Below are 23,546 nucleotides of genomic sequence, written 5' to 3'. Positions count from 1 at the left end.
TGGCTCCAGTAAAACCCAGCTCGGCGCTGGCGGAGCATGGCCCTCTCCGGTGGGAGACTGCGTCCAGGGCTGCACGTGTGCTTTGCCCTCGGGTGGACTTTTGGGGAGAGGTCCTGGCCGTGCCCCCGGATGGAGGGACAGTAGGTACCATGGGGCCCAGCCAGGGCGCAAGGAGCTGTGTTTTAGCCCGATTGGAGGGAGGACGTGTCCTGCCGATGATCCCATGCTTCCCAGTTGGGCTGATGGCAGTGGGAGCTCCGTGGTGCCCAGAGCCACCATGGCTGGTGGCCGTGCTGTGCTGGGCACTCCCGGGAGTGGCGGCAGATCCAGGCCCATCACAGTGGGGGTGTCCAGGTGCAATACAGGGCGAGGAGCCCCTCTCCCCATCTGGGTGATTTTTTTGGCTCCCAGGAGTTCCCTTCCCAGGAAGATTACCAGGGTGGCGCCGGGGACGGGCAGTGCAGAGGCAAAGGTCGCTGTGGAGGGGACCTGGCAGTGATCCTGTGTCCCGGGGACGGCGGGGCAGCTCGTCCCTGCTCCCACCCAGTGCAGCGATGCCCGGGAAGCTCCCTGTGCCCTCAGCAGGTTGTTTTCCTTTCACTGGCAGCAGCGAGCAGGGGAGCTGGCAGCGCTCCAGCGGCTTGGCCACTGCTTTGCTGGGCTTATTTGGGGCCAGGTGACCTTTGCCAGTAGCTTCCAGCCCCGGTGGCTGTGTCCCGGCCGGGGGGCAGAGGGCAGCCTGGTGCCCTCTGAAGCTCCCAGCAGCTGGAGTGGTGGCAGTTGGGGCAAGAGAGCCCCTGTTCCCGGGCCGCTGGCGTTTGGGTGGCCACGCAGCTGGGAGGAAGCCAGAGCAGGTGTGGGCAGTGGCACAGTGGGAACTCAGTCCCCTCCTGGTGGACAGGGCCAGATTTTGGTGCTTTGGACCACACCGTCATCCTCTAAAAGCTGCTGCTTGTGTTTTCTGGAGGGAGGTGAGTTTTCCTGGGATGCTGGTGGTGCCAGCAGAGATGCTGGTGCTCAGCTGTGACCAGCAGCAGGGAGGACACTGTCCCTGGGGGGGCAGCAAGTGCCACCAAGCTGCCAGGCCCTGTGCCAGGAGCTCACTAGGACTTTAAATTTCTCTTAAAAGAAATGTTAGCAACATTTGGGGGTGACGGAGAGGGAAGGAGGCGTGGCTGGAGGACAAGGAGCCTGAGCAGTGGTTTTCCACTGACCCCTTGTCAGGGTCCTGACCTGTAGGAGTGGACCTGGCTGCTCTGGGCAGTGCTGCTCCCTGCTCTGCGCCTGTGGAAAGCAGGAGGGTGCTCCCCCACAGCCGGCCGGGCTCAGCAGCACATCCTCCCTCGACGGACACGAATGCCTGGTGCTGGGTGCAAGTCACATAGTAATGTAATTGCTATGTTTTACATTCCTTTTTTCCCCCCTCCCCCTTTGCTGGTGTTTCTAGGTCTGGGCAGTGACCTGGCAGGCTGGCCAAGATGTCTCTTCACGACGCGAGAGCCGCGGCTCTCCTTGCTTGGGTAAGCCTCCCTCTCCTCTGCCCTAGCCTGCTCCGTGGGTGGGACGTGCTGCACTGGCAGCTCCTCTGGGGCTGGTCACAGGAGGGATTGTGGCTGGGGCAGGTGGGTGTTTGCAGGAGAAGCCTTGCTCTCCCTTCCTGTTGGGTAACCAGAAATGCCGGAATGGCTTGGTCTGGTCACGGAAACTGCCTGGGAGCTGGAGCTGAGCCTGGAGCAGCCAGCAGCTGGACTGCAGAGGGGTTTGTTGGATCTGCCTTACAAAGCAGTGCTGTGACCTAGCAAAGAATCACAAAATGGTTTGGGTTGGAAAGGATCTTAAAGACCACCTTGTTCCAACCGCCTGCCATGCACAGGGACACCTTCAACTAGACCAGGTTGCTCCAAGTCCCATCCACCATGGCCTTGGACACTTCCAGGGATCCAGGGGCAGCCACAGCTTCTCTGAGCAACCTGTGTCAGGGCCTCACCACCCTGACAGGGAAGAATTCCTTCCCAATATCCCATCTAACCCTGCCCTCTGGCAGTGGGAAGCCATTCCCCTTTGTGCTGTCATGACTGGCCTTTGTCCAAAGTCCCTCTCCAGCTCTCCTGGAGCCCCTTTGGGCACTGGAAGAGGCTCTAAGGTCTCCCCATAGCCTTCTCTTCTCCAGGCCAAACACCCCCAGCCCTCTCAGCCTGTCTCCACAACAGAGGTGCTCCAGGAGTGTGATAAATGAGTCCCGTGCTGGCCTGCCCTGCTGTGGAGCCATGGGGATCGTGTTCATCTGCTCCTGGGCAGGGCAGGAGTGGTTGGAAGGGCTGGATTTGCTCTCACACCCAGACCTGTTGCTGTCCCCTGCCAGGACAGGGAGGTGGTAGGTGGCATAGGACAGTGTGGTGTTGGCTTCTGCCTTCTGACCATCTCACCCCCAATTTCTAGGTGAACAGCACAAAGGTTTGTCCTGATCCCCTCAATGATCTGTCCCAGCTCCGGGACTGTAGTGTCTTCATCAGGATTATCCACAAAATGTGAGTACAGGGAGCTGTACCAAACCACCCAGGTGGTGCTGGGCTGCCTCCTGGAGCCATGGCCTCGGCCTTCAGGAGCTGAGGGGGTCTCTCCTTGGGCAGGGTGGGAGTAGGGGTCCTGGGGTATTTATTCCTCCTCTGGAATATCTGATGCTGGGATCTGTCTCCTCTGTGCCACTGCACAACCGGGGTCTGTCTGGGCAGAGCTGTTGGGCCCCACAGAGCTGCCCAGGGAGGATTTGGGTCAGAGTTCCTGTCATTTGAGACTTGTTATCACATCTGGCACTGACATCTGGGCTCGCTGCTGGCACTGAAGAAAAGAGCTGAGCGGTGCTGCCAGTGGCTCAGGGAAATTATTCATTTCCGTTGATGCTACTCGGGTGAGGGAACAGCTCAGCAAGTTTTCCTGGGCAGTAGCCTTGGGATCCTGAGGAATTCTTGTGTCTGGAAAGCAGCATACAGAATGACAGTTCCTGCCCCATGAAGTGCTCCTCTTCACTGCAGATGTCAGGCTGCTGCTGAGTATGGTGCAGGCGGGGTGGAGCCTGTTTGCTCTGTCCTGGGACCTGAGTTGCCCAGAAGGGATGGGAGGAATGCCTCCCTCAGGAATTGGGTTCGTTGCCTGGGAGCAAGGGCAACTAAAACCTACAGGCCATAATGGGCATCAGAGGTGGGACTGAGCCTGGTGGTTAAGGAGCTGGTGAAGCAAATTGAGAGGGCGTGAGGCTGCCGTGCATTTCTTTCAAACCCTTCCGGTGGGAGGCCTGTCGGGAGCCTGTCTGCTATAATTACCTCCTGCACGGGGTAACGAGAGCCTGCTTGGAGCAGGGATCTGCCTGTGGTGGGTGGGGAGGAAGGAGCTGCCTCCACCGTGGATATATTTAGTCAGACATGGTTAATCTCCTGGGTCTGTGCTCGAATTCGGATTAGCCAGAACTGCCCGTGGCGTGTGCTCGTTAAACAGGCCTGGCTGTAGCTTGATAAGTGGGGTGGCAGCGGGGCAGCCACCACGGCAGCTCCAGCTCCTGGTGGCACCAGGGGATGGGCTGGGAAATCTGTCAGGAGGAGCAAATCCTTGTGGCAGCCCCTCCCCTGGGCCAGGCACCCTGGGAGTAATTGCCAGTACCAAAGCAGTGCTGGTCAGGCACGGCTAGTGTGAGTTTTGGGCACCGTGTTTCTGAGCTGGAGTTGGATTCGATGATCCTCGCGGGTCCCTTCCAATATTCTGCGAGCTGGCAGCTGCTGAGGAAGAGCGGGGTCTCAAATAAGAGCCAGGGGAAGCTTCAGCCTCCCCAGAACCCAGCGAGCGGCTCCAGGCGTGTCCCCCGGCCCCGGCTGGCGGGGCTGCCCTTGCTCCCGGTGCGGCATCGCCGGATGCCGGGGCTGGCAGGGCTGGCAGGCAGAGGAGGAAGCGGCGCGGGGGGGGCCCGGGGGCCCAGCCCGGCTGCTCACCCGGCGCAGCCATGTTTGTCAGGGCTCCCGAGCACGGCGCAGCCCCGAGCCAGCCCCTCACTCAGCCCCTCGCTCGGCAAACCCCGCCGCACAAAACTCACCCTCGGTTCAATCCCTCGGGAAAGTGTTAACGCAACCCCCGCGCTCTTCCAGCCACAGGAGCAAGGAGGGAGAGTCCGTGCTGGAGCAGCCGCTGCCGGAGAGGATCTCTTTCATCCGTGGCTTCCTGCAGAGTAAGAGCCTCCGCTGGCGCTGGGAAAGCGATTGCCCCTGCCTGGTGCCCCCGACCCCCACGGGGGTCTGGTCTGCTGTCTGCAGCTTCCCCCTCTGCACAGTGACCCCCCACTGCTGCACCAGCAGCTTTCCCGCAGCAGCCTGTGGGAAGGAAAGCTTCCCGGTGGGAAACTTCCAGATGGCAATCCTTGGCAGAGCCTGGGTTCAGTGCAAAGGAGGTCCTGGGTGTGAAGGGCAGGGTGCCAGTGGGTGCTCAGGAGATGCTGTTTTGGGGGCAGTTTTCTTAGCTGTGTACCTGGCCTCAAGCTGTTCAAATCCCACTGGAAAACTTTTACCCGAGCAGGAATCCTGGGAGGGGAAATTGAAAGTATCTCATGCTTTTGCTCAGCCTTTTCTGGAGGGGAGACACCATAACCCACCTTGTATCCCACCCTCCAGAGGTGGGACTGTGTGCTGGTGGTGGGGGAGAGATGCCAAGGTGGGGGGGCTGAGATTTAGGGTGGAGTTCCAGGGAGGGTAATAAAAGCCAGTCAGCATTAACGGCCAAGGCTGAGCACTGGGGTCCTCAGCTCCAGAGCCCAGCCTGCCCTTGGGCCCCTTGTCCTTGGGGGTGCATCACAGTGCCCCCCTGCCCGTGAGTGTCACCTCGGGGGATGGCCACGTGCCACGGGTGGGCAGCGTGCCCAGCAACTCCTGTGTGACTGGGAATCCTGCTTCATGTTGCAGAGCACTGCAGGCACAAACTGGCTGCAGAGAACCTGGTCTCTGCACAGAAGCTGGTGGATGGAGAGGAGCTGGCTCTGGCCAAGGTAACTGTGTGGCATGCTTTAGTCCTGGCTGGCACCAACGTGCCAATGACTGGCGTGGGGTCAGTGACACTTTACCTGCCTTGCTCAGGTGGCTGTGCTGCTCCTGTATCACACCTCTATGAGCTGCAAGAGCCCTGGTGACTGGAATGAGTTTGACTACAAGACCCAGGTAATCCCTCTGGGGTTCCCTTCCTTGGGGTGCAGCAGGAGCAGCGGTGGCTTTCAGGGGGTGCTCTGAGACCTGCCCTCCTATTCTGGGTCCCCTTAAAAGACAGTGTGGAGTGGGTACTGCAGTGCTCACCGGGGTTTTTGGTCTGTCAAAGGCTTGTGGCAGCAAGTGTGGGCACCAGCATGGGTAGGCAAGGGAGCTGCCTGCTGCCCCAAGCCTGCTGTGGTTGCTGCCTGTGAGCTGCAGCAGAGCTGCTGACCCCGTGGCTCCTCTGACACAGGTTGAGCTGGCATCAATCCTCAAATTTGTGCTGGATAACGAGGAGAGCCTGAATGAGAACCTAGAGCCATTTCTGCTGACGAAAGGTGAGTGCTGGGCCCTGGCTGCCCATGCTGTGGCATGCACAGGCCAAGCCTTGTGCAGGCAGGGTGGGCATTGTGTGTTTTTCTCCTCACTGGCACCTGGCACACTGGCATCTTACCAGCAGCAGTGGTGATGTCCAAGTGGCAGCTTGGAGTGGGACAGAACCAGGCCATAACCTTTCAGATGTTGCAGTGCTGGCATATCCCTGTACAGCTCCCACACCGGCAGCACCCAGCTGTCCGGGATCACGCTTTTCCAGAGCATAAAAACATTGCTGTTTTCACCCCGTTTGTGCTGCTGTAGCTGCCCAGCCATAAAGGGAGCAGCACCACCCAGATCCCCTCACATACGAAATGGTCCCCTGTGAACTCTTCTTTACCAGTAGGGCTGCCTTAGACCTGCTGGGCTCTTCCTGCTCAGCAGTACTGCAGCCTTTCCCTGGAGGAGCGAAGCGGGTGGTGTGACCACAGCCTCGTGGGAGCAGAGTGCTGGGACAGGACTGTGGAGCAGCTAGGATGGGGACTTAGGGGAGGTTTATGGCTTCTTCAGCTGGACTGCTCCATCCCTGCTGGAGTTTTTGGTTTCTGTGCCCCTGGGATTTCAGCTGCTCAGCCCCTCAGGTATTAAAGATCACGGCCTGCTTCTCCCTTTTCATTTCCAGCAGCGCCATCCTCGTCTGGCACGTCCAGCAGCAGCATCGAGGAGCATTCCCCGCCACATTCCCTCCCGCACAAGCGGGAGGTGCGTTTCCTGGAGCTGCAGAAGATTGCCTCCTTCCCCAGCACCAACAAGTAGGTCCCCCACCTCTTGGCTGCCGGGGGTGCGAGGAGAGGGGTGGGGAATGGATGGGGCGGTTTCTGGGACCCAAGGGTGTAGTCGGGCTGCACGCTGACTCCACAGAATGTCCTGTTCTGCCGTGGTGGTGTCCTGCTGCACAGTGCTCAGGCATGATGTGGGGATGGAGGGATGGATGTATGGATGGATGGATGACAGGGGTGAGCTCGGATTCTAATTAGCTCCTTTTAGAATCACAGGATCATTAAGGTTGGAAAAGCCCTCTGAGGCAATCGAGTCCAGCTGTTACCCTGGCACTGCCAAGACCACCACCAAAGCATGCCCCAAGTGCCACATCCACACATCTGTTATATCCCTTCAGGGATGGGGACTCCCACACTGCCCTGGGCAGCTGTGCCAGGGCTGGACAACCCTTTCAGGGAAGAAATTTTCACTGTATCCAACCTAAACTGCGCATGATGCAACTTGAGGCTGTTTCCTCTCCTCCTGTCCCTTGTTCCCTGGGAGCAGAGCCCAACACCCTCCCTGGCTCCCCCCTCCTGTCAGGGAGTTGTAAAGCCAGAAGGTCCCCCCTGAGCCTCCTTTTCTCCAGGCTGAGCCTCCCCAGCTCCCTCAGCCGCTCCTGCTGCTCCAGCCCCTTCCCCAGCTCTGTTGTCCTTCCCTGGACACTCAGTACCTCAATATCTTTCTTGTCAAGAGGTTCAAGGTGCCTCACCAGTGCCCAGCACAGGTCACTGCCCTGACACTGCTGGATCACGCTATGGGTGACAGAAGCCAAGATGCCCTGGGCCTTTTTGGCCACTTGGGCATGCTGGTGGTGGTTTTTGCCCAGCACTTGGAGGTTGGCATTAGAGCAGTCAGGAGGAGGAGCGTGGCCTTTCTGCTCAGGTGACGTGGCATCAGAGTTGTTGCTGTGAACCTGCCCCTGAGGTGGGGGAACCAGAGCAGGTCTGGCTGCGCGGGGAGGGCCCGTGCCCTGCGCTGGCTCTGGGTGCCCGAGCTCTGTGCTGTGCCTCTCTGCAGCATGCTGCCCAGCCCTCCATCCTCGCCCATGGGGGACATCATGCAGACCCCCCAGTTCCAGCTGCGGCGGCTGAAGAAGCAGCTGGCCTTTGAGAGGGAGAACCGGGACGGGCTGGAGGTGGAGCTGGCCGAGAACCGCAAGCTCATCATGGAGAAAGGTCAGTCCTAGCAGGATGTCCTGTGGTGCAGGGAGGGGTTTGTGGGACTGAGCCCTCCCCTTGTTTTTCTTACTTTCTGTTCTAACCCCACCATAATTCTGCTTGTGCATGGTCCATCCTGTGAGACTCCAGGTTCCTTCTTCTCTCTTGTATTTCTTTATATATCCTGGGCAACAAAAGCCATGCCTGAAGCCACACCTGTGCTCAGCAGCAGCACTGGTGGCCTGGCTCTTTTGTCTCCTGCTGCAAAGGGTGTCTGTGCAGAAATGCTGTTGGGGGGGGGGTTGGGTGGTCGGTGACACCTTTTCTCCCCCTGCTTCCTCAGAGGCTCAGATCACCATGATGCAGCAGCGCATTGACCGCTTGGCTAAGCTCAATGAGAAGCAAGCTGCAGACCAGCTGGAGCCCAAAGAAATGGAGGAGCTGAGGGAGAAGAACGAGAGGTAATCCTCCAGGAACTTCTGCTCCCTCCTGCTAGGCTGCACCTTGTTACTCCCACGTCCCCAGACTCCAGTGCATGAAATGGGAGAAGGCAAACCTTCTTCTTGTTCCTCTGCAGCTGCGCCCTGGGGAGAAGGCAGCAGGCACAGAATCAAAAAAGGTTTTGGGTTGGAAGGGACATTAAAGCTCATTCAGTTGCACCCCCTGCCACGGGCAGGGACACCTTCCACTAGACCAGGTTGCTCCAAGCCGCATCCAACCTGTCCTTGAACACTTGTAGGGATGGGGCAGCCAGAGCTTCTCTGGACACGCTGTGCCAGTGCCACAGGGGCAGAATCCCCCCCTCGCCCTGCTGCCCACGCTGCTGGGGATCAGCCCAGGACACAGTTGTGCCGCTGTCATGCTGTACCTCGCCCTCGGGGCAGGCACGGCCTGAGCCCATTTTTATCACAGTGGGCAGGGAGCCAGTCCCAAGCCACACAGCCTGTTCTGACAGCCCACTCTTAACAAACCCTGCACGGGAACAGCTGTCCCTGCCGTGGGAAAAGGCTGTGCTGCCCATGTGGGTCTTGCCTGCCCTGGGATAAGCTCTGCGTCGCTGAAAGCTTTCAGCATGACCCTGGAACTCCTGACCCCAGCCCCTTCCTCGGCCCTTCAGTTTTATCCTATAAACTGGGCTTTCACACCCTTGAAATCACCTGCCTTACTGCATCCTGGTTTTTGCTCTGTCCCTGTGCAGCACTGTGTTTGCTCAGGAAGGACGCCCAACCTGTGCTGCAAGTGCTATGTGTTTTTGTTCTTTCCTCCCTTATTTCACTTTGCAGGGGGGTGGCTGGAGTCCCACAGCTGCCTCTGCCCCCAGTTTGGAGTGGCTGGGCTTCTGCAAAGCACAAACATCGCTTGTCTCTACTCTGCTTTGCCACACGTTGGGACTCACTTTTAAAGCTGGGTTGGTTGGTGGAGTCACAGCAGGGCACAGAGATTCCTTCGAACCTTTAGTTTCTTTGGCAATGTCCAGCAGCACCGATCCCTGGTGATGTCCTCGCCTGCCTCCTCTAACCACCTCCTTTCCCACAGCCTGGTGGGGCGCCTGCACGAGGCCTTTAGGCAGTGCCAGGACCTGAAGACTGAAAAGGCCCAGATGGACCGAAAGATCAACCAGCTTTCTGAGGAGAACGGTGATCTTTCCTTCAAGGTATGGGGCACTGTGTCCTCTCCGTGTCCCCACAGCCCAGTCGGTTGTGGTTGGACCCGGGGGGAGGATTTGGATGGCAGTGCCAGACGCTGGGATGTTGATGGTTCTGCCACTGGCTTATGTGACTTTTGACCCAGTGGCCGAGCCTGCTTTGGGCTCCAGATCCTGATTCGAAGGAGAACTTTGAATGGGGGGGAATGGGGACTGGGTGGAGGTTGCTGCATGTGGTGAGCACCCGGGACCTGAGGTGCCCGTGTACGCTGCAGCTCTCGGGAGTGGGGAGTGGGCAGGGCGCTGGGCAGCGAGGGCACGCTCTGACCCTCCTCTGGACCGGGGGGGTTTTTGCTTGGCAGCTGCGGGAGATCGCCAGCCACATGGTCCAGCTGCAGGAAGCCCTGAACGAGCTCTCAGAGGAGCACAACGCTGCCCTGGCACAGTCTCAGGAGAAGCAGGGACAGCTGGAGAACGAGCTGCGTGCTGCCCTGCAGGACAAGGTGAAGGGACCCTGGGAGTGGTGGGTGCCCCCTTGCAGCCCCACATTGCCCACCTTGGCTGGGGGACACGTGCCAACTGCAGACAGAGTGAAGTGGCTGGGAGCCTCTTACCCACCCGTGCCAGGACACGGGGAGGAGCTGTGTAACTGCCAGCTCCTGTGGGAAGCTTCTCCCTGTTCCTCCTGCCTCCATTGTGCTCAGTCCCATGTCTCTGTCCCCAGAAATCTTCAGAAGAGAAAATCGAGATTCTCCAGGGCAAGATTTCTCTGCTGGAAGACCAGCTGGCCAAGCTGGAGGAGTGCAGCAGCCAGGAGAAGGGAGAAGTCATGGGGGACATTCTGAAGGTACGCTGGGGCTCTTTGCAGCGAGGGCTTGAATGGAAAGCTCCTCCAGCTGGAGAGAGCAGGGGATGCTGGGGATGCACGGCAAAGCCATGTGAGGCAGAGCCGGCTGCTCTCTCCTGCTGGTGGGGGTTGTGGGGCTGAGCACTGCGGGAGAGCCCTTTTGGGCTGAATTTGCGAAGGCTGCTCCAAGGAACCTGCTGGCTTCCCCAGCCTCCCATAGCATGGCTTTGTTGTGAAGGGAGTGGCTCCTGCACGGTGAGAAAAGGTGTTTGGTTCCAGGGAGCATAGTGGCACGAGGCTAAGGGGAAAGCAAGGTGTGCTGGGGTGTACTGGGGGTGCTGGGAGGGAAGACAGACATGGGGCAGCTCCCACTGGGACGCAGCACGTGGGTCTCTGGTGAGCACGTTGGCTGCAGCTTGAGTAACACCTTGGGGGGGTGCATGTTTTGTCCTCCCCCTCTTCTCTCTGCCAGCTGGAGGAGCTGAAGCAGGAGGTGTCCAGCCTCGCTGCCAAAGGAGCAGAGCTCCAGGCCACGGTCCTGCGGCTGGAGGAGGAGAAGCAGCTGCGGGAGGCAGCCCTGCAGTCCGAACGTGGCCGCTCTGAGGAGGAGAAACAGCAGCTGAGCAGCCTCGTCACCAGCCTCCAGAGCTCCCTCTCTGAGAGCCACCGGGCCCAAGAGAGGCTGGAGCAGGACCTGAAGGCACGGGATGCTGAGGGGCAGGCCGAGCAGCTGGCTGCCCTCAGTGTCCAGCACGAGCAGACCGTGCAGGAAAGGGACTCTGCCCTGCAGCAGCTCCAGCAGCTGCGGGAGGCCAACGCATCCCTGAGCAGCCAGCTGCAGGCCATGGGTGCCAGCCAGGCCGCCTTGGCTGAGGAGAAGGCTGCGCTGAGCCACAAGGTCAGCAAGCTGGAAGCCCAGATCCTGGAGCTGAGTGCTCAGCAGCAGCAGGGAGTGGCAGCAGAGGCGCTGAAAGTCCAGGTGCGGGAGCTGGAGGTTAGGCTGAAGGAAAGCCAGCAGAGGCTGGCTGAGAAGGAGAAGCTGGCCCGGGAAAACAGCCGTCTGCAGGAGCAGCTGCTCTTCCTGGAGGAATCCCTGCGGAACACCGAGGGCATCCTGGAGGATGAGAAGAGGCGGGCAGCTGACTGCTTGGAGGGCAACCTGGCCAGGATCGCTGAGCTGGAGGCGGAGAGGCAGCAGCTGGTGCAGAGCTGGGAGCAGGCTCCGCAGGAGCGGGGCGAAGAGCTGGCTGCGCACCAGGGGCCGGAGGAGAGCCGGGAGAAGCCGATGGGAGCCTCTCCTGCCGCCCGAGGGGAGGATAGAGAGCGCGCGCGGCTGGAGGAGGAGGTCCGGACGCTGAGCCGGGAGCACGGCCAGGTCTGCCAGCAGCTGCAGGCCGAGCGGGAGAAGGTGGCCGCGCTGGAGGCCCAGGCAGAGCGCCTGGCTGCAGAGCAACAGGAGCGGCTGGCTGCCCTCCAGGCTGACCTGTCCAGCACCCAGGCATGGGTGAAGGAGAAGGAGAGCGAGGAGCAGAAGCTGAGGGCTGAGGTCTCCTCCCTGCAGGAGAAGATGGCCGTGGCAGAGCAAACCGCGGCCCAGCGCGTGGCTGGGCTGGAGGCGGATGCCCGTAGAGCTGCCGAGGCGCTGGAGGGGGTCTCCCAGCAGCTCTCCCAGGAGAAGCTCAAATCCAAGGAGCTGGAAGGCACCATGGAGCGGCTGCGGAGCGCAGAGAAGGAGCTGGTGTCCCTCCGCTCCGCCGTGCAGGAAAAGGAGAGCTGGAAGGAGCAAGTGTCCCAGTGCGTCCAGGAGATGGAGAGGAAGAACAGCCTGATCGGCAGCCTGGAGCACGAGGTCTCCATTCTCCATCGGCAGGTGACGGAGAAGGAGGGGGAGAGCAAGGAGCTGAAGCGCCTGATCCTGGCTGAGTCAGAGAAGAGCAAGAAGCTGGAGGAGAGGCTGCGGGTGCTGCAGACGGAGATGGCCACCGCCGCCTCCCGTGCGGCCGAGAGGTGCTCGCTGATGAAGGTGGAGGTGCAGCGTTGTCAGGAGGAGATGGAGAAGCAGCGAATGACCATCGAGGCCCTGAAGAGGGACCGCCATTGCCAGAGCGAGCGGGAGGATGAGCTGCGCCAGGAGGCGAAGGTCTGCCAGGACAAGTGCCAGCAGAAGGAGCAGCTCCTGGCCGCCCTGCAGCAGGAGCTCGACAGCGCCCAGGCGCTCGCCGGGGAGCTGCCGGCACTGAAGCACCTTTGCCAGCAGCTCCAGGCCGAGCGTGCCTCCCTGGAAAACCAGCACCGCCAGGACCTGGAGCAGAGGATGAAAGCCACGGGCGCGCTGCAGGCGGAGCTGGCACAGGCCAAGCAGGAGGCGGCCGAGGCGCTGTCGCTGCGGGAGCGCTCGGCGGAGCAGGACCGGGCCATCCAGCAGCTGCGGGCTGAGGCGGCGAAGGCGGCGGCACAGCTGGCGGGGCTGCAACAGGCCAACGCCCGCCTGGCCGAGGAGAACCAGGGGCTCAGCGAGAGCCGGAGCCAGGGCCGGCAGCAGCTGGAGGCAGAACTGGGCCAGGCCAGGGAGCGGCACGTGCAGGAGCTGGAGCGGCTGCGGGCGGCGTCCGAGGAGCTGGTGAGCGCCAGCAGGAAGGAGGCCGAGGAGGCGGCGCAGAAGCTGGAGAAGATGAGTAAGGAGTATGAGAGCAGCAAAGCTGCGGCGCTGGAGGAGAGGAAGAAGCTGCTGGAGGAGAGGAAGAAGCTGCTGGAGGAGAGGCACAGACTGACAGCTCAGGTAGGGGTTCTGCTCCCAGCAGGTGGGTTGTGGGCAAGGGAGTCCTCCTGCAAAAGGGATGTGTTTAGTCTTCTGCACACCCCTGGATCCACGGCCTGATCAGTGTGGGGACTGGGGGGCTGGGACGAGCTCCCAGGTGTGAAAGGGACTGTCCCACTGAGGTGCTGGAGTGTTTCCAGAGAAGGGCAATGGAGCTATGGAAGAGTCTGGAGCACAAGACTGATGAGGAGTGGCTGGGGGAGCTGGGAGGGCTCAGCCTGGAGAAAAGTAGACTCAGGAAGGACCTTCTCACTCTCTACAAGTCTCTGAAAGGAGGGTGGAGCCAGGTGGGGTTGGGCTCTGTTCCCAGATAGCAAGTGACAGGACAAGAGGAAATGGTCTCAAGTTGCGTCAGGGAAGGTTCAGGTTGGATATTAGGAAAAATTCCTTCTCTGAAGGGGCTGTCCAGCTCTGGCACAGGCTGCCCAGGGCAGTGGGGGAGCCCCCACACCTGGAGGGATATAACAAATGTTATGAATGTGTCACTTAGGGGCACAGTTTGGTGGTGGCCTTGACAGGGGAATGGTTGGACTCGATTGTCTCAGAGGGCTTTTCCAACCTAAATGATTCCGTGATTCTATGAAAAGCAGCCTGCTGTGTGCCAGCCATGTGCTCACCTCTGCCTTTTGTGCCCTCAGGTGGAACAGCTGGAGGTATTTCGGAAAGACCAGGCTAAGCAGGTAACGCATGCCAGGTGCTGGCTGCTCAAACGGTGACAGTGCCTTCCCTGCTGCCGCTTCCCACCGGAGCCACCCTCTCCTCTCCTGAACCGTTTGCAGTGGGGACCCAGCCATGGGCCAGTTGGCTTCAGGTCTCTGGGCACTTACACCCCTGGGAAGTAGGAACTGGGGTCCCAACCTGCCACCTGCCCGCTCACAGTGATGCCCATGACTTGGCACAGCTTCTCATGCACCCCATAGCAGCACACCAGTGAGTGCCTGCCAGGGGCATCCAGGGCTCCCCAACGCAGGACCGGCACTCCTGTGATGCCTTGTCCTCAGATAGAGAGGATTTGGAGGCAGCTGCGAAACCCCATTCCTTCTGCACGTCCCTTCCCCCCCCCCTCTTTAACTGAGGTTCAGCTTCTTGCCCAGGTGACAGGAACAGCAGTGCTGCTAGACAGCATGGTCCAGAGGTGGCCAGAGATAGGAGGCATTCCAGTAGCATCAATCTTGGACATGGTGGGAGTTAACACTTGAGAAATAATGGTGGAAAAGCCCCATTTCCCTGTCTAGTCCCAGCCCGAGTTGCCCAGGAACTCTGCAGAGGCCTTGTGACTGTGACCAGAGGGCTGGGGGCTCCCCAAGCACCCCCTGGAGCAGGGAGAGCATGTCCAGGCCAGAACTCACACCAGCCATCTCCTACTTGTGCTAGGAGTGCTGGATAAACTGTGGGTCTCCAGGTTGCAGGTGCCCAGGTAGAAGATTTATGAGCCTCCCATCCGTGCCATGGGGGGCTCCCACTGTGGCCAGAGGCCTAGACTGGGTCCCTTGGCACGTCCATGGTGTCACATCCCACAGCTGCCAGCTTTCCCCTCTAGAACCCTTGGAGGTGGGATTCTTCTTCCCCAGACTGGGCATGGGCTTTCCTTGAACTGCGTGGCTTGAGGTTTGGCAGCTGACAGCAAATAGTTGGTGTTGAAGATGGCACTGGGGCACTGGGTACTGAAAGAGGCTTTGCTTGCAGCACACGGCTGCTCCTTACACTGGGGCAGTGCCAGCCTCCTCCCTGTAAGGACTAACCTGGGGTGGCTGTCACTTTGTAATGCCCTGGGATCTTCTTGGTGGTGGGTGCTGCTGAACAATCCCCCCAGGGCAGGAAACCTCCTTGTCCTGCCCTGGAGCTGGCTGGAGAGGAGGGATGTGTTCCTCCGTGGGAGGGCTGTTGGAGTTTATTGCCTGGAGCTGGTCTAACCAGGCTGTGTTCTTCCAGGTGGAGGAGCTGAATAAAAAGCTGACTCAGCACGAGAAGGCCACCTTGACCCAGCAGCAGAGAGTTAAGGTAAAGAGGGACCAAAAACCTGAGGGCTGAGCTCTTGGGCAGCCCTGGAGCTGTTGGTGCTGCCCAGGGGGCTCACCCAGGGTGTGGAGAGCCTCTGATCCAGTCTCTTCCCTACCTGCAGGCACTGGAAGAGGAGCTGCAGGCAGTGGCCACCCGCCAGCAGGAGAAGGTTGCAGAGCTGCAGGGGCAGCTCGCCCAGAAGGAGCAGGCGGCTGAGCACTACAAAGGGCAGGTATGCCAGGGGCTGGCATGGCCCCACTGTCCCTGGCATTGCTGGGAAAGCTTGACAGGATTCCTCTCGTTGACATCCTAGATGGAGAAGGCAAAAACTTACTACGATGCCAAGAAGCAGCAGAACCAGGACCTGGCAGAGAAGCTGAAGGCCATGGAGCGGCTGCAGAAGGAGAACACGGAGCTCCGGAGCGAGTCAGACAGGCTGGCCAAGGAGCTACAGCAGAGCATCCTGCAGGCCAAGGAGTCGGAGCTGAGCTGCAGGAACCTTACCAGCCAGGTCCGCAGCCTGGAGGCTCAGGTAGGCACGGTGCAGTGGGGCTTCACCCTCCTCCTCTGCCGCCTCACTTGGAGGGTCCATCCATCCCTCTCTGCTTCGCACCCAGGTGGAGATTGCTGAACGACAGCTACAGGAGCTCAGGAAGTTCCAGGTGAAGACCACCTCACTAAAGGACCAGGAGACTTGCCACCAGAACTTGGCGGACCAGAGCGCTGACAGCCTCGATGAGGCAGAGCCGCTCAACTCTACCAGGTACCGGCACCCCAAAAACCTGCTGTCCTCTTGCTTGCTGTTCCACAGTGGTTGGGTGAGCCTGTTGGTGCTACACTCATCCCTCCTCTCTGCAGGCAGGCTAGCAGCTCGGAAGCCTCGGCAGTGCCACTGGACAGGGAGGAGTCGCTGGTGTCCCAGCGGCTGCCTCGGGAGGTGGAGTCCCTGGAGAGCCTCTACTTTACCCCCATCCCCAGCGGGACGCGGTCCAAGCTGGAGAGCAGCACCGACTCCCTGGGCAGCCTCTCGCTCGAATCCGGGTGCAAGACGCGCTCGGCCCGGCGCCGCACCACCATCAACATCACCATGACAAACGTGAGCAGGGGGCCCATAGGGGCTGGGGAGTGGAGGGAGGGGGAGCAGCACTGCAGGGGGACTTGGGCTGCTGGGGAGTGAAGAGCTGGACATGGCCTGACAACGTGCACTGGCAGCCTAAAATCCAACCTTGTCCTGGGCTGATTCCCAGCAGCACGAGCAGCAGCATAAGGTGGGGATTCTGCCCCTCTGCTCGGCTCTGGTGAGACCCCACCTGTAGTGCTGCCTTCAGCTCTGGGGTCCCAACATCAGAAGGATGTGGAGCTGTTGAAGTGAGTCCAGAGGAGGCCATGGAGATGCTGAGAGGGCTGGAACACTTCTGCTATGGAGACAGGCTGAAAGAGCTGGGGGTGTTCAACTTGGAGAAGAGATGGCTCTGAGGAGAACTGAGAGCCCCTTCCAGGGCCTAAAGGGGCTCTAAAGAGCTGGAGAGGAACTTGGGACAAAGGCCTAGAATGTCAGGAGAAGGGGGAATGCCTTCACACTGACAGAGGACATGCTAGATGGGGTATTGGGAGGAAATTCTTTCCTGTGAGGGTGGGGAGGCCCTGGCACAGGTTGCCCAGAGAAGCTGTGGCTGCTTCATCCCTGGAAGTGTTCAAGGATGGGGCTTGGAGCAACCTGTTCTAATGGAAGGTGTTCCTGCCCATGGCAGGGGGTTGGAACCAGATGAGTTTTAAGGTCCCTTCCAGCCTAAACCCATCTGTGATTCCTTGATCTCTCGATTTTTCTCTCTCAGAAACAGGCCAAGTCCGAGGAACTGGACTGTGTCAACCTCTCCTTCTACAGCATCCCATCAGCTCAGTCCCCGAGCGCTTCCCCTGCCAAGAGACGGCTGCGCTCAGCTGCCTCCACCCGCTCCCTCACCAGCTTTCCCTCACGGGAAACTCTTGCCAAGCTGGAAACCTCCTCCCCGGAGGAAACCCCTGGCAATTCAGCACTGCTGGGCCTCCCCGGGTACCGGCCAGTCACTCGCAGATCCTTGCGCTTGCAGGGGACCAGCAGCTCCAGCCTCGGTGTGTGTGGGCAGGGTGGGCACCTGGGCTGCTGGCTGGGGGGGTTCCACCTGCCTTGGGGGGGGTCACTTCTTATCTGGGACCCCCCTTTCAGCCTTCCCTGCTTTGCATTTAGGCCGGAACAGCATCTACCTGGGCACGTGCCAGGACGAGCCGGAGCAGCCGGATGACTGGAACCGCATTGCAGAGCTGCAGCGGCGGAACCAGGCCTGCCCCCCACACCTGAAGACCTGCTACCCCCTGGAGAGCAGGGTACGGGGGGGACGCGGAGGGTGGGTGGCCCCTTCCCCAGAAGCGGGGTTTGGGAGCGGGTCTGGGGATGGACAGTGCCCCTCGGCAACATCTCCGTGCCCCCTCCCCAGCCCTCCACTTCCTTGGGAACCATCACGGATGAGGAGGTGAAGATGGGGGACCCTAAGGAGACGTTGCGACGCGCCAGCATGCAGCCCTCACAGATCGTCCCCACGGGCAGTGGGGTGGGCACCCGGCGCAGCACCCTCGGCCACGCCTTGGCCGGCATCACCACCCGGCAGCAGAGGAAGCGCCTCTCAGATGAGACCCACCAGGGCCCCGACACCCCCCAGGTGAGCCCAGCCCAGCCCCCAGCACAGCACCCTGCTGGGGACCAGGGGACACAGGGTTCGGGACAGCTGCAGGTGTTCTCCGGGTTTTGAGGGGGCTGCTGCAGTTCTGGGGGTGGCACCCCAGTGCTCCTATGCTCTCAGTGCCCTACCGCTCCTGTTGCTCCAAATGCTCTCAGTATTCCCAGATGCTCCCAGTGCTCCAAACGTTCCCAATGATCCTGGCTTCCAGTGCCCTGTGTTCCCAGCATCCAGTGCTGTGTCCAGTATTCCACATGCTCCCAAGGCCACTCCAAGGCTGAGCCTTCTGCCTTCCCTGGGTGCTGCTGCCCTCGCTCCTGTCCCCTCTCTGCAGCCCCTCGGTTCCTTCATTGCTCCCAGCTCCCCAGCAGGGTGACCCCTGGATGACAGTCCCAGCTGGTCCCCTCTTTTCTAGTCCAAGAAGCCGACCAGCTGCTTCCCACGGCCCCAGACCTCCCAGGACCGCAGTGAGCGGCGCGGCTCCCAGGTCAGCCGGCAGAGCGAACAGCCGACCCCCGCCAAGCAGGTGAGCTCCAGAGGGAAAAGGAGGGGTCGGGAGGGACCTCCCTGTCTTGTCCTGAGCTGAGCTGATGGTCCTGCCCCCTCCCCTGCAGGCTCAGAGGCGCCAGTCGATGGCGTTCAGCATCCTCACCACCCCCAAGAAGCTGGGGAACCGCCTGCTGCGCCGGGCAGCCGCCCGCAAGAGCACTCCCAAGAACACCCCCGGCGGCAGCACCCGCCGCTCACCCCGCATCGCCACCGCCAAGTCCCCCAAGGGCAAGGTAGGCACTGCCCATACCCCCACGTGGGCTTCTGAGCACATGCTCTCCCCAGTGCCCCCAGCCCCTGCCCTGGGCTTGTGCCATGGGCACAGCTGCTGCCAGGGCTCTGGTCACGCTCACGGTCACTGACATCCCCTCTCTGCTTTCTCCCTTCCAGGCCAGTCGCCGATCGCTCAAGGACACAAAATTCTGAGGTTTCCCCAGTCCTTGTGTTGCTGGCTCTGCCCTGGCCCCCTACCTGCACCCCCTTGCCTCTCCCTTTCCCCCCAGTGCTGCGAGGACATCCCCGGGGCCCAGCAGCACCGAGGGGAAACAGATGGGGCCACCCGTGTGACGCTGCCCTGCACGTCCCACTGACAACCACGGGGCTGCCCTGAGCACGGCAGGGCGCCCGTGTCCTTCCTGCACCCATTGTCACCCTAAACCCTCCCGGGACCCAAGGCAAGGGCATGACAGGGAGTGAGGGCTGGAAACACCCGTGGGTGCAGGGGCTGGCACCAGGCTGGGGCTGGAGGGTCTGAGCCCTCCTCAGGGATATCCTGCAGCCCCAGTGACAGGGACAGAGGTAAGACATAGCGTCCCTTGACCCCCCCCCGCCTCCCCCGCTCCCCCTGTGTGGGACTCCCGCACCTGCCCCTGCCCTCCTGCAGCTCCCAGGGAAGCCGAGGCAACATTTTTAAATGTTTCTACTTGTAAATAAATTGTATTTTTCTCCTGCTTTAGGGGTACTGGCTTCCTCCTCCCGTGGGCCACACGTGCTGGAACTCCAAGTGGGGCGTGAGGGGAGGAAAAGCGTGACCTCCTCCTTGTCCCCTCACTGTTCCCACCAGCTGCACAGCGTGCCCCAAGGCAAAGTGCTCACCCAGGGAACCTGCTGTGGCACTGGGCAGTCACAGGGCATTTCTCTCTCTCTTCCCTCGTTCTCTCCTTTAATTTATTCTTCTCCAGCAGCAACTCCTGCTGTTACAGTGTTTCAGGCCCCTTAAGCCCCCCCCCCAGCCAAGGGGCTGGAAACACCTTCTCCATCCACCCCACCAGTCTTGCCACAAACGTCCTGGGGCTGCTGCGTCTCTGCCCCTCATTCCTTGCACCACAGCTGGGTCCAGCACTGTGGCTTCAGCCCCTGGGGGGTGGTGACACAGGGTTTGTCCCCAGCTCCGCTGTCCTACTGCAGGCGGTGGGATGAGGACAGCGTCTCACCGCAGGTGCTGGCATGCTGCTCCACCTCTGCCATGCTGAAAGGCAGCTGGCAAATGGGGCAGGACACCCAGGTGTCAGGGGACGAGGAGGGCCAGGCTTCAGTGGGCTCTTCCCCGCAGTGGGAGGCGTGCGTGGGGAGCACATCCAGGAGGAAGCGGCCTGTGGAGAGGAGAGGTGATGTGGTTGTCAGAGGCTCACTGGTGTTGGGATGACACGGGGTTTGGGCTGACACCTCCCTGAGGGTTCTTATGGCAGAGATAGACTGGTGGGATGCACTGTGCCCGGGCACCAGCAGGAGGGAGGTGTCTCAGCTATGGAACTGCCACTGCTATCCCCATTTGCTGCTTGGTGTCCCCTCACCACCAGGACACCCCTTCCAAGCACCCACCTGAGCAGATGGGGCAGACACCTGTCTCCCTGTCACCGCTGGCCTGTCCCCTGCCCCTCCTCCTGGCCCGTCTCTGTCGGTGGCCGTGGGTTTGGGCTCTTCCTCTGACTGTGGGTGGCCTTGAGGCAGCAGCTGGAGCCCTGCAGAGCAGTCACGTCCTGAAGGCACCCTGTGCCACATTCTGCCAGCCCAAAGGAGCGAAGGGCTGCACCCAGAGCTCTCTGGGACTGGGAGTGGTAAATCACCAGGGCGAGGGCAGGAAGAAAACAGTGACCTGAGGGATTACCTGCCAGCAGGGCTGGGAGCACAGCACCTGTCTGGCTGCTTGCAGGTGCTTGGGGAGGCTGCAGGGATGTCCTGAGCAGAGCCTGGGAAACAGCAAGTGGGCAGGAACCATGGAGACACAGGATGGTTTGGGTTGGAAGAGACCTTAAAGGTCATGTTGTCCCAACCCACTGCCATGGGCAGGGACACCTTCCACTAGAACAGGTTGCTCCAAGCCCCATCCAACCTGGCCTTGAGCACTTCCAGGGATGAGGAGTCCACAGCTTCTCTGGGCAACCTGTGCCAGGGCCTCCCCACCCTCACAGGGAAGAATTTCCTCCCAATATCCAATCTAGCAGTGTCCTCTGTCAGTGTGAAGGCATTCCCCCTTCTCCTACCATTCTAGGTCCTTGTCCCCAGTCCCTCTCCAGCTCTTTAGAGCCCCTTTAGGCCCTGGAAGGGGCTCTCAGTTCTCCTCAGAGCCATCTCTTCTCCAGGTTGAACACCCCCAGCTCTCTCAGCCTGTCTCCATAACAGAGGTGCTCCAGACCTTGGAACACCTCTGTGGCCCCCTGTGGACTCATTCCAGCAACTCTATGTCCTTCTGATGTTGGGGGCCACAGAGCTGGAGGCAGCACCGCAGAGGCAGAGGGGCAGAACCCCCACCTTGCACCCTGCTGCCCACATTGCTGGGGATGCAGCCCAGGACACAGTTGTACAGGCTCACCCACTGGCACCACGGGACCTCCCAGGTCCTTGGCCGGCAGCTCTGAGTCACCCCCCGGCCTCAGCGCCCGACTCCGCGCTGCCAACAGCACCATCCGGGCCGGGCGGCTGAGGCAGGCCGGGCTCCCTGCACCCCCTTCCAGCTGCCACAGGCGGCTCCTCAGCTGCTCTTCTGCGCTGGATCTCCTGGGGACAGGGAGGGTCAGGCTCGCAGGAGGGGACAGCCAGGGCTCTGGGCTCCGAGGCAGCACCTCAAGGGGCTCCAGGCCCCGCTGCACAGGGAGAGGATGGGATGGATCAGACCAGGCTACTTACGAGTGCGGTTTGGGAAAAAACGTCTGGTGGAAGTCGGGGCTGGAGCACCAGGGGCTGTCTGAGGGCTCAGCATCCTCCTGTGGGACAAGGAGACACCCCAGGCAATCAAGCAGGAACCTTCCGCCCGCTATCTTGGCACAGCCCCTGGTTCAGCCCAGCGAGCGCTCTCCTGTGCTCTCCCTGGGGCACGAGTGGCACCCGTGGAGGAGCTGCCCCCTCCCCACAGCCTCCCCGTGGACAGCAGTACACGGAGGTGTGAGAGGCACCTACCGGGCCCAGGGGTGGCCGGGGGGGCTCAGGCTCCTGCGGCGTGCGCAGGCGGATGAAGGAGAGCCCGAAGCGGCTGCGGGGACTGAAGGGCTGGCTGCAGGTGAGCCGCAGGCGGTCCCACTGCTGCCCTATCGCCGGCACCGGGAAGTCTGCTGTGGGGGAGAGCACCCGGGCTGGAGGGGACGCAGCAGGGACCACCGTCCTGGCACTGCTCCCATCTCTGCTTGTCACCCTGTCACCGTGACACCCAGGAAACAGCAACGACTGGGAGATTACGGGCACAAGAAAGGCTGGGGTAGGGGAGCAGAGCTGGCACGGCTCTCCCAAGGACAACCACGACCCCAGGTCTACTTGTCCCCTTCTGCCCCCCTCACCAGCCCCCCATCCTGCCCCTTTGCCAACCCCTTAGCCAGCCCCATCCCTTTGCCAGTCCCCCATCCCCTTGCCAGCCCCCCCAGCCAGCCCACCACCAGGGCCATAGCTCTTCCCTGTGCCTTTTTCCTTTGGATCGATCTTTACCTTCCTTGAACATCCGGACCCCACAGCGATTCCGGCCCAGCTTTGAGTCATCCGGTGTCATCAGCGTGACAGTGGGCACCAAGGTGAGATAGGGCTGGTCACGTGGCCACGAGGAACGTCCCACCTCGATCTGCAGGAAGGCGCAGCCACAGTTCCCTGGGGAACAGTGGGAAGCACAGGGGGTTCAGAGCTGCTGAGCCCATGGGGGGCACAGCCCTGCCTCCTGCACGGGGACGGGGACGTACCGATGTCCACGTAGCCGATGGGACTGGCTCTTTCCAGCTGCAGCTCCACGCTCAGCCGCGTGCTGCGGTCCTGGGGGCAGCCAAGCCAGGGCCGGACACTGCCCTCACTCAGCAGGTTCTCCGCTGGGTACTTGGGGTCCTGCACGCACAGCAGGGACATGACATGGCTCCCTCCCTGAAAGCCTTCTCCTCCGGCTCCAGCTCACTCTGGGCCCGGGGGAGAAGCAGGGAATTCCCTGGTAACCCAAGGAACAACACCCCGCTTTGAGAATTGCCTGGAATTCCTGCCCTTCAGCCCCACTTAGTGCCTTTCAGCCTAATGAGGAAAGCTGGTGCTGCACCCTGTCGCACCCCCACCTGCCTCTTCAGAGAACCCAACAGCTCAGGGGGAACGAGCCACCCCGGAGGAAACCCTCGGGTACCTGTGAGGAGAAGGACACCACGTAGCTGATTTTAACTGGAGCCATTCGGGATCCTCTAGAGTCAATGTCCTGCTAGGACACAGATTCCCCTCAGATCCCTCCAGTGCCTAGTGGGGAAAGAAGACAGGTCTGTGATGGGCTCGGCTGTCTCCCAGCTCTGGCACCATTCAGCAGCTCCCAGCCTCAGCCCACAAGCCCTCGGCAGTTCCAGTGCGCCCCAGTCCCATCTCACTGCCTCAGTGCCCCCCAGACCCGCCCCACCACCCCTTAGCCTTGCTTTGCCACAGCAGTAACCCCTACATCTGGCTCTCAACCCCTCATCCCTGTTCAGCCACCCCTGTGTCCGCTGCTCACCCCACGACCCCCCCATCCCCGGGTCCCACCCACATCCAGCCCACAAGCCCCAGCCCCGTTCTGTCACTCCAGTACCCCCCAGTCCTTCCCCACAGCTCCCCTCAGCCCCTCCAGTTCCACCCCCCGTGTTCCCAGCTATTCATCACAGTAGCCCCCCAGTCCTCCACCACGACCCCTCTCCCAGCCCCATCAAACCCCGGCTGTGCCCCGTAGCCCCTCCACGCCATCCCCCCGCGGCAGTGCCCCCGCAGCCCAACGCCCCCAGGCACCTCAACGCACCGATCCCAAAGCCCGAATCTCCCGCCCGAACCGCACGGCCCCGCCTCCCGCTCCCCGCCATCCCCGGCCCGGCCCGGCCGCGGGGGCTGACGGGACTCGTAGTCTGCGGGCCGCGCAGGGCCGGGCGCGGGCGGCGTTACTGACGGCACAGGGCAGCGAGGCGGCGGCGGGAAGGGCGGGCGGGCGGCCCGGGGGCACCGAGCCCGCGGGGCTGCGAAGGGCAGGCGGGGCTGCGAAGGGCGGG

At 61.3% G+C, this 23,546-nt stretch overlaps 2 protein-coding genes across 3 annotated transcripts; one reads left to right on the top strand and one right to left on the bottom strand.

Annotated features, from left to right (window-relative positions):
• The first annotated feature begins 1,345 nt into the window (after window positions 1–1,345).
• Window positions 1,346–19,141, top strand: LOC113962882 (nuclear mitotic apparatus protein 1-like). 2 transcript variants are annotated; one of them, XM_027673670.1, is made up of 25 exons: window positions 1,346–1,520; window positions 2,440–2,528; window positions 4,134–4,213; window positions 4,941–5,023; window positions 5,112–5,192; window positions 5,473–5,557; window positions 6,220–6,346; window positions 7,374–7,531; window positions 7,857–7,974; window positions 9,050–9,167; window positions 9,521–9,661; window positions 9,883–10,005; window positions 10,478–12,784; window positions 13,462–13,503; window positions 14,756–14,824; window positions 14,946–15,056; window positions 15,138–15,356; window positions 15,442–15,587; window positions 15,683–15,920; window positions 16,660–16,936; window positions 17,052–17,188; window positions 17,299–17,520; window positions 17,954–18,064; window positions 18,153–18,320; window positions 18,478–19,141. In XM_027673670.1, exons 1-25 carry the CDS (start codon window positions 1,479–1,481, stop codon window positions 18,511–18,513), a joined length of 5,328 nt encoding a protein of 1,775 aa, XP_027529471.1. In that variant the 5' UTR covers window positions 1,346–1,478; the 3' UTR covers window positions 18,514–19,141. The 2 variants fall into 2 exon arrangements, with proteins under 2 accessions (XP_027529471.1, XP_027529470.1); XM_027673669.1 differs by having other exon boundaries at window positions 1,348–1,520; window positions 6,217–6,346; window positions 18,478–19,140.
• A 30-nt stretch (window positions 19,142–19,171) lies between these two features.
• Window positions 19,172–23,366, bottom strand: LOC113962884 (short transient receptor potential channel 2-like). Its single transcript, XM_027673672.1, has 10 exons — window positions 23,303–23,366; window positions 22,670–22,776; window positions 22,248–22,386; window positions 22,003–22,158; window positions 21,484–21,635; window positions 21,214–21,290; window positions 20,900–21,084; window positions 20,195–20,276; window positions 19,909–20,048; window positions 19,172–19,679 (listed from the first exon to the last, which is right to left on the bottom strand). Exons 2-10 carry the CDS (start codon window positions 22,712–22,714, stop codon window positions 19,486–19,488), a joined length of 1,170 nt encoding a protein of 389 aa, XP_027529473.1. The 5' UTR covers window positions 22,715–22,776; window positions 23,303–23,366; the 3' UTR covers window positions 19,172–19,485.
• Between the last annotated feature and the right edge of the window lie 180 nt (window positions 23,367–23,546).

This window comes from Neopelma chrysocephalum, unplaced genomic scaffold (genome assembly GCF_003984885.1).
Source record: "Neopelma chrysocephalum unplaced genomic scaffold, ASM398488v2 Primary Assembly neopelma1_185628, whole genome shotgun sequence".
Classification (NCBI taxonomy): domain Eukaryota; kingdom Metazoa; phylum Chordata; class Aves; order Passeriformes; family Pipridae; genus Neopelma; species Neopelma chrysocephalum.
The sequence above is the reverse complement of the archived record's forward strand: the minus strand, read 5'-3'. Positions and strand labels throughout refer to the sequence as shown.

Coding starts and splice junctions, on each gene's coding strand:
- LOC113962884 (XM_027673672.1), bottom strand. CDS start 22,714: ATGGCTCCAGTTAAAATCAGCTACGTGGTGTCCTTCTCCTCACAG. Junction 22,387..22,669: donor TGGTGTCCTTCTCCTCACAG/GTACCCGAGGGT, acceptor CTGTGCGTGCAG/GACCCCAAGTACCCAGCGGA. Junction 21,085..21,213: donor TTTTTTCCCAAACCGCACTC/GTAAGTAGCCTG, acceptor CCCTGTCCCCAG/GAGATCCAGCGCAGAAGAGC.
- LOC113962882 (XM_027673669.1), top strand. CDS start 1,479: ATGTCTCTTCACGACGCGAGAGCCGCGGCTCTCCTTGCTTGG. Junction 7,532..7,856: donor CAAGCTCATCATGGAGAAAG/GTCAGTCCTAGC, acceptor CTGCTTCCTCAG/AGGCTCAGATCACCATGATG. Junction 18,065..18,152: donor AGCCGACCCCCGCCAAGCAG/GTGAGCTCCAGA, acceptor CCTCCCCTGCAG/GCTCAGAGGCGCCAGTCGAT.